The 13,646-nt window shown below is 46.5% G+C and overlaps 1 protein-coding gene across 10 annotated transcripts in view; it reads right to left on the bottom strand.

Moving 5' to 3' along the window:
* The window catches only part of FRYL (FRY like transcription coactivator), a 505,173-nt gene that overhangs the window by 85,049 nt on the left and 406,478 nt on the right, over window positions 1–13,646 (bottom strand). For all 10 annotated transcript variants that reach the window (XM_040334951.1, XM_040334921.1, XM_040334924.1 and 7 more), the window contains 2 exons: window positions 4,418–4,509; window positions 1,838–2,010 (listed from right to left, as the gene is read on the bottom strand). In XM_040334951.1, the coding sequence (XP_040190885.1) occupies window positions 1,838–2,010; window positions 4,418–4,509 (265 nt within the window). The remainder of the gene's footprint in view (window positions 1–1,837; window positions 2,011–4,417; window positions 4,510–13,646) is intronic.

Raw genomic sequence — 13,646 nt, 5'->3', positions numbered from 1 at the left:
ATTCTATATACATACAGGCCACTCACCCAACATCTTAAACTGCTAAAAACCCTGTCCTGAGATTGGCAAGACCTTGGGTAGCTACATTCTCAATCTACCTGCATTTGCCTCATAAAAATAAAGTAAACCGCCTCAATAGCTTCCATTTCTGTAAAATGGATTGGGTTGCACGTTTCCCTTTATAAACCTTTGTTGGTTCCTACAGTTTTTCAATAGTTTCTTTATAGGCCACCATAGTGAAATAGGCCACCAAGTGACCTATGTCTACCGAAGGCGTTATGGGCCTTAGTGGCTGAAATTGGAGAGACTATGCAAACAAATGTTACCCAAGTGTTTCACAAGGCCCCCACCCCCAAAAAAACAGCAAAGTCTGTAGATTCATTTGGGGGTGGGGAAGTAGGGTGAGTGGTAATTTCACTTTTATGTGAAGGCCCGGCTTAAATTTAAATCTTTTTGTGTTCACTTTGGTATTAAAACGGAGTTCCACCCCAAAAAATAACTTTACATAAATGTGCAGCAAATAACATAACAAATAAAAAAATGTTTTACTTACCTTTTAATCCCTGTTGCTATGTGGTCCCTTCCAATCTTCTCCTTCCTCACCGCGGCTCCTGAAGTCACTTCCCTCGGCTGCTCTGCTCCTGGGAGATATGCATCATCATTTCCCAGGAGCAGGGCTCAAGTCCTGCGGGAATGCGTGGGAACGGAGTTCCTGCACTTTTTTCACAGCAGGAACTCGGTTCCCTTTGCAGGACTAGAGCAGCCGAGCCGCCCGTGCCAATCCTTCACTAAGCGGCGATGCCCAGCTCAAGTCACTGTCAGGGGCAGGGGAACCTTAGTAATCCTTTATGTTACTGGATGCTTCCTGTATATGGATTCATCAGGTAGTGTGTGGGGTATTTTGTCACTTCCTCGATGCCGCAATGTCTCCTGGGAGCTTTTGTCATTGTTCCCAGGAGACATTGCAGAGGTCTGCCGCGAGTTATCATGGGATTTAGAAAGAACTTGCAACCCGATGAATCCATATACCGGAAGCGGCCAGTAACAAAGGATTACTAAGGTACAGTGGTTCAAAAAAAACAAAAAAAAAACGGTTTAGTAATTATGCATATGAGCGTATCATTTTTTTTTTTTTTGGTGGGGGAGTGGATCTTGGGTGGGAGTTCCCACACTTTTTTCCCCAGGACTTGACCCCTGCCCAGGAGTCAGTGGGCAGCACCGAGAGCTAGGTTGCCGTAACAACGGGGCGGTCACTTCCGATGACTCCGCCCCATTGTGATGGCAACCTGTATACTTTCCGTGCCATTACTGCGCATGCGCGAGAACGGGCGGTGCATGCTGGGAATACAGCAGCGCCGTATCCCAGAAGAATCTGCTTGTGGGCTTCTCCTGTCCACAAGATGGGAATCTACAAGAACCGTAAATCAAAAGGTATTTTTTACAATAATTCTCTTCTAAAGGCAGCGCTAATGACATGAACTAGATTTGATCACAATGCATTATGCAAGAGCACGATTTATAAAAAAAAAAAAGAAAAAACTAGGATGTGGGTGGAACTCCGCTTTAAAAACAAAAATACACTGTAATTAATTGTACGGACAAAAAAAACATGAAAACATCCAAGAGAGTGAATTCTTTTCAGGCACTGTAGTTTTTTTAAACTGTGATTTGGAAGGAGGTGTCCATTTATCTAGGATTTGCTAGCTCGTTTAGATGGGTTAGGGAGGAACATGTCCCCATCTACTGGTTCCTCCACTGCAATCCTTTCTTAGTACCAAGTAAAATGACAGTAGATTCAGCCTCTTATGGTGGAAAACACATCATAAATCTGAAATACCTGGAACATTTTGAATGATATTCGCCACTAAGGCACTAAAATGGCACCGGATATCTTTCAGCGTGTCAGAGTCCTTCTCGTTCTCTGCTTCCAGTAACTGTCTGGTTAAATCTACATACTCAAGCAGAGTATTGTTCAGGGAATGCGTTTCATTATCCAGGCCTCCACTTGCACTTAAAAAGAAGAGAAAACATTTCAAGATTTAGAAATACACCTTGTGCACATTGGCATATATAATCATTATATACAGGTTGCACCTTTCATGCAAGATCTGCTCTGCATTCTTTTTGAAATAATAAGGCTTATTCAGTGTAGCCGAGAGCTAAGTAATGAATAAGCCCGAATGTGCCTACACTTACACAGCACGTTAATATACACAAGCAACTGCAGCTCTGTGTTTCGAGTGTATTCAACAAGAGATAAAAGCAGAACAACGTCAAGATACCAGTGCTTAGTTCAAGGGACTGCACTGCGTTCTGTTTTGCGCAATCATTAATTTATGTCTGGCTTTGTTACCTTCGGCCTTCACCTCTAAAAGAATAGTGCTTCCAACAAACGTTGAAGCCATGAAAGCTTATAAATCAAGAATCAAGTGTTTGACTCACACTAGACACACTGCAGGCCTTGTTTATTGACTACCAGAAAAAAACACTGGCTGTGTTGCTCCACAGCAACATGCCAGAATCTGCATAGCTAAAGATGGGTTTGGGTCTGATCAGTTGTTATGGGACAATAAAGATAAGCATATCTCGAATTTTAGACACCTAAATAAATATGATGATGACATTCTATATATATTTTTACCCCTTCACACCTGCATCCAGGTGGATTATACCTTGTTTTGTTTTTTTCGGGACAAATTGGGCTTTCATTTGGTAGTAAATAGTTATGGTTATATCCTTGTTACTACCATAACCTACCACCAAAGAGCAACCCAAAATAAATTCTCCTGCTCCTGACAATTGCAACGATACCACATGTATGTCATTTGTACTCGCATTACAGCCCAGAAGCAATAGTGCGCATTTTTTATCCTACCTAAAACACACTGGACACTATCCCCAATTAAAAAAAAAAGATATACTGCTCCAAATATACTGATCCTGACCTTTTGACCCAAACACTAACCCTGCCACTTCCCCAGATCAAACCTTGATCTAGATATTTTTCTTTATTATTTTATTTCTTTAAAAAAAATAATTAAAAACACTTTTTATTTCTGCATGGAAAGACAAAAAGATACAATGTATCTATCTCTCCAGTCACACAAAAACAAAAAACCCAGGGGCGGACTTTACAGTGTTAGCCAATCAGAGGCTACAACAGCAATCAGGTGACCCGGAATCAGGAGATCCAGGTCCCGATCATTAGTACGGGGCTCGGCGCTCTCGGTGAGACCCGGTCTTTGTGCTGAAAGCCGAGCGGCATGGTTCCAGCACAAAGGGAAAAACACATATGCGGCCTCACGAAAAAAAGCCCAGTTTTGTGAGGCCGCATATATATGTGTTATGTCGGGGTAAAGGGGTTAATAAGAAAAGGTATGATGCTTAGATTTACATAAATCATCTTTTTCATTAACGGACATGCTCAGGCAGTCTATGGAGGGTTGAGATGAGACAGTGTGCAGACATGCTGGCATTAGCCTAATTTCAGAGAGAATAGTTGGCTAGACTAGGCAATAACCTTCTCTGTTTTTACAAGTACCTTGAGAGTTTGATCATTTAAAAGGTATTAAAGGAGTAATAATGAGGCTAGAAACAAAGTACAGTAATTACACCCAAAGCTGAAAACCAAGCTTTCTAAACAAAAGGGCCAATTTACTGTCCTTCAAACTTTAGGGGGCCAATAGGAGAGCAGAAAATGCCTTGGTGTCAGTGGGAGTGATCAATTTCTCAGGCTTGGTGGTCAGTGGGATTAAGGGTCCTTTCACACTAGCGGACCGTTCGTCCGTTCATTACAAGTCCGTTAACGGACTTGTAATGAATCCCTATGGGATCGCGTCCGTTAGCGGATGGAGCATCCGCTAGCGTCCGCGTCCGTCGGGATCCGCTTTTGCGAACGGAAGAAACCCTATTTTTCTTCCGTTCGGCGGAACGGATCGGATGCAGATGGACAGACGGTCCGTCTGCATCCGATCCCCCATAGGGGAGAGGGGAGCAGAGACAGGGCGGTCTCTGCACTGTGTGCGGGGACCGCCCTATCCGCCGACAGCTCAGCGGGGATCCCCGCTGAGCTTTGGCGGACACACGGAGCGGACCCAGAAACGGTCCGCTCCGTGTGAAAGAGCCCTAAAAAAAAGAAAACGCACACAGCACCTGTGGTCAGGAGGAGGAATAGCACCCCATTATTCATTGGTACTATTGGCAGGAATATTGCCCCATTGTTAGTGTCAATGAGTGGAAAGAATTGTGCCCCATCATTGGTGTCAGTGGAAGGAATGGTGCCTCGTTATTGTCAGTGGGAGGAATAGTGTCCCAAGAACTGGGTAAAGTCAAAGGTCCATGGGCCACAGTTCGGAGACGAATGATCTACACAATAGCAATACTGTTGGTACAGAAATTTCAATTCAGCAAGAACTACCTGTGACTGATGACACCAGCATCTGCCAGCAGTTCAAATATACGGACCAGCTGTACTCGTAAAATATCTCGACGCCTGCGCCGCTTCATGTTCTGCAGGAGAGAGAAGAAACTTAAGTTCCAATTTTATATATATAAAAATAAATAAATAAAAACATTTTATACATACATCTGCAATTATAAATAAGCATTAAAAGACTTTGATATACAGTAAAACCTTGGTATGAGAGTAACTTGGTTTGAGAGCGTTTTGGAAGACAAGCAAAATGTAAAAAAAAAAATATGTACTTGATATACAAGCGATGTCTTGATATAAGAGTAGCGTCATGTCACAACCGAGTATAAAAGAGAAGAGAGGAGCCTCCAAATGTAACAATACAGTTACATTTATTGAAGGTACAACATTTAGAAACTCACATGATTGACGATTAAAAGAGGCACATCTAAGTATGCAGGTATCTGGGGTAAATATGTCCACATAGACTGCTCTCATCACCACCATTGACGTTGTCCCTTCCAGGCTTCAAGCCTCGCTTTCAGATCGCTCTACTGCAGGGTAGTCTTCCCGGGCAGGATTGCCTACAGCTTTACCCCGGTTGCCTGCATACTTAGATGTGCCTCTTTTAATCATCAACCATGTGAGTTGCTAAATGTTGTACCTTCATTAAATGTAACCATATTGCTACACTTAGAGGTGCCTCTCTTCTCTTTTATACTCTGTAGCTCCTGCTGGATTTTGCTTCTAATCCCCTTGTGGAGGCTTGGCACCATCCGAATCAGAGCGCCACCGATTTTGCGGCGCCACCGATCTTGCGGCGCCACACCAAATCCCAAAAGTAGTTTCTGCACTACTTTTGGTGACTTCCGGTGCGATTTCAATAGACATCTGTGCAGGAACCCGCACAGATGTCTCTGAAATCGCCCCTTAAGCCGGACTGACATGCAGGTATAAAAAGGAGATTTTTAATACAGCTTACCTGTAAAATCTTTTTCTTGGAGTACATCACGGGACACAGAGCGGCATTCATTACTATATGGGTTATATGGAGTACCTTCAGGTGTAGACACTGGCAATCTTCAAACAGGAAATGCCCCTCCCTATATAACCCCCTCCCATAGGAGGAGTACCTCAGTTTTGTAGCAAGCAGTATGCCTCCCAAAATGGTCCTCAAAAGAGGGGTGGGAGCTCTGTGTCCCGTGATGTACTCCAAGAAAAAGATTTTACAGGTAAGCTGTATTAAAAATCTCCTTTTCTTTATCGTTACATCACGGGACACAGAGCGGCATTCATTACTATATGGGATGTCCCAAAGCAATGCTTACAATGAGGGGAGGGAGAACATCTCCAAGACAAAAGGATTTAATTTAGAGATATACTCAAATCATAATAAATCCAACTTATTTGAGAAAAATAATCTTAAATTTTAAATTTAACTCAAAAAAAGAGGAGCCCCCGGAATCCGAGGGTCTCAAACTGCAGCCTGCAGCACTGCCTGCCCGAAGGCAGTATCAGTATTCCTTCTTACGTCCAACTTGTAGAATTTTGTAAATGTGTGGACAGAAGACCAGGTTGCCGCCTTGCAAACTTGAGCCATAGAGATCTGGTGGTGTGCTGCCCAGGAGGCGCCCATGGCTCTAGTAGAATGAGCCCTTAATGATACTGGAGGAGGCAACCCTTTCAAGCCGTAGGCCTGAGTGATCAATTGCTTAATCCACCTAGAGATGGTGGACTTTGCAGCTGCCTGCCCCTTCTTGGGCCCATCCGGTAGAATAAACAGCACATCTGTTTTCCGGATCTTCTCTGTAGCTTTAAGATAGGCCTTCATGGCCCTGACAATATCCAAGGTATGCAGCAACCCTTCCTTTCTGGAAGTAGGTTTAGGGAAGAAGGATGGTAATACCAAATCCTGGTTCAAATGAAAACTGGATATGACCTTCGGTAAGAAGGAAGGATGAGGGCGGAGAACGACCTTGTCCTTATGAAATATAAGATATGGTTCCTTACAGGATAAGGCTGCCAGTTCCGAAACTCTTCTTGCGGAAACTATGGCAACCAAAAACACCAACTTCCTTGTCAGTAGAACCAAAGGAACTTCAGCCAACGGCTCAAACGGTTGTTTCTGTAAACTCGACAGAACAAGATTTAAATCCCACGGACAAAGCGGGGATTTAACTGGAGGTTTAATACGTAAGACCCCTTGAAGGAAGGTCTTAACCAGCGAGTGGGTGGCCAGCGGCCGCTGAAACCACACTGACAGGGCAGAAATCTGTCCTTTGATTGTGCTTAATGCCAATCCTTTATCCACTCCTAGCTGGAGAAAACTTAAAACTCTATCTATGGTGAACTTGCGAGGAAGCCATAGCTTGGACTCGCACCAGCCTATATAGGCCTTCCAGACCCTGTGATAAATCACCCTAGAGACCGGTTTCCTGGCTCTGATTAGGGTAGAGATTACTTTCTGAGACAGACCTCTACCCCTGAGAATCAAGGATTCAGCTTCCAGGCCGTCAAATTTAGATGCCGTAAGGCAGGGTGGAGGATCGGACCTTGCGATAGCAGGTCTGGCCTTAGAGGCAGAGTCCAAGGGTTTCCCACTACCATCCTTAGGATTAGTGAGTACCAAGCCCTTCTGGGCCATGCTGGAGCTACCAGGATAACTGGTATGTGCTCCACCCGGATCCTGCGCAGCAGGCGGGGTAGTAACTGGAGCGGGGGAAACGCATAAAGAAGCTTGAACTGATGCCAAGGGCAAACCAGAGCATCGGTTCCGCAGGCCATCGGATCCCTTGAGCGGGACATGAACCTGTCTAGCTTCTTGTTGAGTCTCGATGCCATGATATCCACGTCCGGCACTCCCCATCTTTGGCAGAGTGCTTGAAAGACTTGTGGATGCAGAGACCATTCCCCCGGCCATAGAGTCTGGCGGCTTAAGAAGTCCGCCTGAAAGTTGTCCACTCCGGGAATGAATATTGCCGATATGCAGGGCACATGAGCCTCTGCCCATAGGAGAATCAAGCTCACCTCTCTCTGAGCGGCCTGACTCCTGGTCCCCCCTTGGTGATTTATGTATGCCACTGCCGTGGCATTGTCTGATTGAATTCTCACCGGGAGCCCCTGCAATTTCGACGTCCAAGCCCTGAGGGCTAGTCGAACAGCTCTGAGCTCCAAGATGTTGATGGGTAAAAGCTTCTCTGGCTTTGCCCAAATACCTTGGCGAGTGGAACCATCCACAATCGCTCCCCAGCCCGTCAGGCTGGCGTCTGTGGTCACTATCTTCCAAGCCACTGGGCTGAAAGATTTTCCCTTCAGTAGATTCTGAGGGTCTAACCACCAACACAGACTTTGCCGGACTCTTGATGAGAGAGGCAACGGGATATCCAAGGCCTGTGGCCTTCTGCTCCATGCTGACAGGATGGCTGCCTGCAGGATGCGAGTGTGGCTCTGGGCGTATGGCACCGCCTCGAAAGTAGCCACCATCTTGCCTAGTAATCTCATACATAGGCGAATAGTCGGTTCTTTCTTGCTTAGAACCAGTAGGATTAATTCCTTGATGGCTTTGACCTTCCTCAGAGGTAGGAACACCCCTTGTTGTTCCGTGTCTAATCTCATGCCGAGATATTCCAACTGCCTTGTGGGCTGGAATGCTGACTTTTCTCGATTTAGGACCCAGCCGAACCTCTCGAGGTATTGGACCGTGAGGGCCACTGCTCGTTCCAAGCCGGGAGACGAGTGGTCTATGACTAGGAGGTCGTCCAGGTATGCTAGGATCGTGACCCCTTGGATCCTTAGTTTGGCTAGGATTGGAGCTAGGACCTTCGTGAACACCCGGGGGGCCGTAGCCAACCCGAAGGGAAGCGCCACGAATTGGAAATGACGCAAAGCCACCATAAAGCGTAGATATCTTTGATGTGGCTGATAAATTGGAACATGAAGGTAGGCATCCTTTATGTCTATGGACGCCATGAAGTCGTCTTTTTGGAGTGTGGCAGCTGCTGACCGCACGGATTCCATCCGAAATGAGCGGACTTTTAAGTATGCATTTACCATCTTTAGGTCCAAAATTGGCCTGACATCTCCATTGGGCTTTAGGATGATGAATAGGTTGGAGTAGAAACCCAGCCCCTGTTCCAGGACTGGTACCTCTACTATTACTTCCTGGGAAAGTAGACGATCTAGAGCCGACCTTAATGCGGCTCCTTTCTCCAGATCGTTTGGAATCCTCGACTCCTGGAAATGAGGAGGAGGAAACCTTAGGAATTCTAGCTTGTAGCCTGTGGCCACGGAAGACCGTACCCACTCGTCGGGAATGCTGGCTTCCCAAATCTCCGAAAAGAGTCGCAGCCTTCCCCCCACCTTCGTGGGTGGGGGCGCCCCTTCATGAGGTAGACTTGGGGGCTGGTTTTGCTGGCTTGCGAAACCACTGCCTCTTGCCCCTAACAGCCTGTCCTTGTGATCTGCTGTTGAAGCCGAAGTTTGTTCTTGCAGGAGGCCGTCGATACTGCTTGGCATTAGAGGGCCCCTGCCCAGGGGAGGACTGTCGTTTAAACGCAGGTCCCTGAACCCTCTTCTTAGTTGGCAAGAGAGTACTCTTGCCGCTTGAAATGGTCTGAATGTATTTATCTAAGTCCTCTCCGAAGAGCCGTCCTCCATGGAAGGGAAACCCTGCCAGGAGCTTCTTGCATGGGGGCTCAGCCTCCCAGCTTTTTAACCATAAGAGTCTTCTCATATGGATAAGGGATAATGATAAACGTGACGCTTGTTGGATAGAATCCTTGATTGCGTCTACCGTAAAACATATGGCCTTAGGGACATCCGAAAATTCTTCTGCCTGCTCGGCAGGAATAAGTTCAAGCATTTGCTTAAATTGATCCGATAAAGCTTGAGCGACTCCCATCGCAGCCACGGCTGGCTGTACTACTGCCCCTGCAGAAGTGAAGGAGTTCTTAAGTAGGGCTTCCAAGCGTCTATCAACTGGATCTTTGAAAACCTGTACGTTTTCTACAGGACATGTTAACGATTTGTTAACACATGAGATGGCTGCGTCTACTGCAGGAGAAGCCCATCTCTTGGAAAACTTTTCTTCCATAGGATATAAGACAGAAAATTTCTTAGGTGGAAAGAAAACCTTGTCTGGTTTGTTCCACTCTTGGAATAAGACTTCCTCCAATAGAGGATGGATCGGAAACACAGCACTGCTTTGAGGCGCCCTCAGTGAGCCCAAAGCTGAAACCGTCGATACCTGGAGATCTGGTACAGGCAGGTTGAATGCCTTATGGACCAAGTCCGTCAAGCCCTGAATCCACCAGCTCTCCCTCAGGGAGACTGCCCCAGACTCCTCTGTATCCGGATCTTCGATCCCTGAACCTACTTGGTCTCTGTCCAAGAGGTCCAATTCCCCAGAGGAAAGGACCTCCTCTTCCGAGGGTCCGCGCACGGGTGACGGAGATCTATTCCGCTTACTACCCCGCATGGCTGCGGCTATCATTTCTCCCATGCTTCTCCGCATCTCATTTAAAGAGGCGAGTAACACCTCCTCCGTGACCACCTTAGGGTTGGGTTGACTCGCGTCAGCTCTAGCCCCAGACCCCGATGGCCCAAAGGCTCCCTGTGGGGAAAGCAGCGGCATAGCTCTATCCGAGACCTCAGATTCTGCGGGGGAATCCCCACCTTTTGTACCCTCTGATCTTGATGCCATGGTACAATACCGAGGAACACCTGCTACTTATTGGTACCTGGGACTTATAATAGTTAAATGCCCAAACACCTGTTTGGGGAATAAAAAATGTTTCCTCTACCCTAGATGACACTTTTTTTTTTTTTTTTTTCAAAGAAAAACTTTTCTTCTTTTTTTTTTTTTTTTTTTTTCAATCTAGGCAAGAAAAAACATTCTATCCCCCTGAGTAGTATTGCCAAAGAAAAGACTATGAGATGGAAAAGAAAACCAGCCTATTCCTAGGCTAAACCACAATCTTCTGAAGACTGTAGTATTCTTTCTGGCCACTGTGTGTCCTCAGCGCCCCGTGCTTCACTCCAGTCCTTCCTCCCTTAAGCCAGAGAAATGAATGAGCTGTGGCATCTAAGGAAGGGCCGCCCCTTCCTTTAAACCACTGACCCGCCCTTCCCCCCCAGCTAAAACGGCGCCAAATGCGTCTATAACACGTGCACGCGCACCGCGCGCGCGCCCGCCGACGGGGGGGGGGGTTGGGAGGAAGGGCCTCTCTGTTCCTGCAGCCGCAGGCCTGGAACACACGAGGAGGTCAGCGTTTTGCCTGCCTTGCAGGCATGAGGGAGAGGACTGGATAGAGCATCGCCTGGAGGCTTGCAGGTAAGCATAGCTCTCTGACACACACATACACTTGTACATAAAAGGCCCCACTCACAGCTTTTCCAACACTACCAGGGAGGTCACTTTTTATGGGGAAATATAACATATAGAGCCATCCTATCTTCATGATATGTGACTGGTTTGCCAGATGCAATGCATAACCTTAGGCATGTCCCCTGTGACCTCCCAGAAAAAACTTGCTAAGAGCCAAGCTCCGCAGGTTTTTCCCCTTACTTACCTGCTCCATGCCGCAGGACTTTGCCAAGCAAGAGGTCCAATCTTCCCCCATCTCCGTGGGGATGTCTAGACCTTCAGGCCCTGGGAACCTTCTTCTTCCATGAAGGATCCACTGTCCTGGGCCCATACAGCACCCTGGCAAACAGAAAACATTAGGCGCCCCAAAGGTTTTCTAAGTTCTGGGCCCAGGGTCCAGCTCTCTTAAAAAGAAAGCATTATGGGCTATACCCCAAGGGTTTGGGGTCCGGTTACTGACCACTTTAGCGCGCAGGCCTTTTTGGACAGAACCGGTAGCTCACCTAATCCCAAGGATGCGGAGGCAAGCTAAACCATGACTAACACCTAAGACACTGGCGTAAAAACTGAGGTACTCCTCCTATGGGAGGGGGTTATATAGGGAGGGGCATTTCCTGTTTGAAGATTGCCAGTGTCTACACCTGAAGGTACTCCATATAACCCATATAGTAATGAATGCCGCTCTGTGTCCCGTGATGTAACGATAAAGAAATCGTGTGAGTTCAGCTAATCGTGCGCGGTCAGTGTGAACCTAGGCTTAAAGAGGAAAGAGTTAAAAACTTCTGTCAGATTATTAGCAATGGTGTTTCTTTCTGTCCTGATGACAACTGCTCCTTTAAATTCTGTCCCTTTTGTCAGACGGACAGGGAAGTTAGTTAGATATTTCCCCAGGTTATGAAGAGAGGATTAAAATCAAAAAGGTAATAGTTCCTCTTAAACTCTATAACAAAACTAGTTTTTGGCTAGAGTTTGGATTTAAAGAAGTCCTGTCTTCATATAAATTAATGGGGTGTTCTACTATGCATGCAAGGTTAGTCTCCTAACAAACCAAGCATGAAAATCTAGGAGTAATATGGACAGAAAAGTGTGGGATTTTGGCGTGGGGGGGTTATTTAAACCCTAAGTAACTGCAGCTACACACTAAAGAGCTGTATATAATCTAGGTGTTCCCTCTTACCAAAGGCTGTGGCCACTTGCAATGTTCCTACCTAGCTGCACGTTAAAAGTATAACTAAAAGCCATTATTTTTTTTGGATTGAGTGGAGATGGATAAGAACCCCTTTCGGGTATTTATTGCTGTCTGTGGCCCCCATTAAGGAGATTCACCCTCTCTATTTGTCCTTATCATTGAAAGTAAAAGAAAATCCCAAATTTTTGGTTGTGCCCTGAAAAGTAATAGAGGGGAAATCTTCCAATGGGGATGTTAGTTCTGATGGCCTGGGGGTCCCCTAGGAATTCCCTTAGTTTGCAGAAATTTTGACAGGGGTTATAATCCACCCTCGCTCTATCCAAAATGGAAAAAAAAAAAAAATGTTGCCTATAGTATTTTTTTTACATTTCTTTTTATTGAAGATTATTTGTATAGGTACAGAACATAGCCTTTGGGCTAACAAATACAGATAACACAAACTGCAAAATAATACAACTTATCAAATAAAAAGCCAGCACCTGCTTGTCTGTGCTGGCTACTGCCGCAGATGCTATGCCAAACACGGCATCCCTGGAATCCCTCCAGATGTGAACATTCTTAGCCACAAGTTAACAAATTTTGTGTTGGGCGGCATGCATAACCCTTTTAGGCCGCATGTGGCCCGCGGGTTGGACAACCCCTGCTCTAGAACAAGCAACTCTAATGCTATAAACACTGCATACAGCACATGTAATTGCAATTCCCCTTTACTGCTTTTTTTTTTTTTAAATAACAATGATCTAGTCAGATATTTTAGCTGATAAACCCTCATTATGAAGGCAGTCCGCTAAATGGAAGGACAAACAAGCAGTGGAACAGAACGGACACTTAGGTAAATGAAAAGCATAAAGACTTAAAGAGCCATGTTTTTCACTAGTGTTGTCCCGATACCAGTATTGGTATCGGTATCGGTACCGATACTGAGCATTTGCGGGAGTACTTGTACTCCCGCAAATGCCCCCGATGCCCGATGCCAGATCCCCGCCGCCGCATACCGCAACGCCCCCTATTTAATCAGCGTGCGGGGAACATTACAGCTTTCATTTGAATAGCTGTGTGTTCCCCGCCGCGTATAGACACTCCCCCTTGCTCGGGATTGGACGGGTGATCTGTCTATCAAAGTGCAGATCACCCGTCCAATCCTGAGCAAGGGGGAGTGTCTATACGCGGCGGGGTACACACAGCTATTCAAATGAAAGCTGTAATGTTCCCCGCACGCTGATTAACTAGGCGGTGGCATCTAGGTATGGGGAGACATGGCTGCATATGTGGGGGGACATGGCTGCAAATGTGGGGGGACATGGCTGCAAATGTGGGGGGGCATGGCTGCAAATGTGGGGGGACATGGCTGCAAATGTGGGGGGACATGGCTGCAAATGTGGGGGGACATGGCTGCAAATGTGGGGGGACATGGCTGCAAATGTGGGGGGACATGGCTGCAAATGTGGGGGGACATGGCTGCAAATGTGGGGGGACATGGCTGCAAATGTGGGGGGACATGGCTGCAAATGTGGGGGGACATGGCTGCAAATGTGGGGGGACATGGCTGCAAATGTGGGGGGACATGGCTGCAAATGTGGGGGGACATGGCTGCAAATGTGGGGGGACATGGCTGCAAATGTGGGGGGACATGGCTGCAAATGTGGGGGGACATGGCTGCAAATGTGGGGGGACATGGCTGC

The sequence above is a fragment of the Rana temporaria genome, chromosome 1, assembly GCF_905171775.1.
Source record: "Rana temporaria chromosome 1, aRanTem1.1, whole genome shotgun sequence".
NCBI lineage: Eukaryota > Metazoa > Chordata > Amphibia > Anura > Ranidae > Rana > Rana temporaria.
Note: the sequence above shows the minus strand (reverse complement) of the source record. Positions and strands in the feature narration are given on the sequence as shown.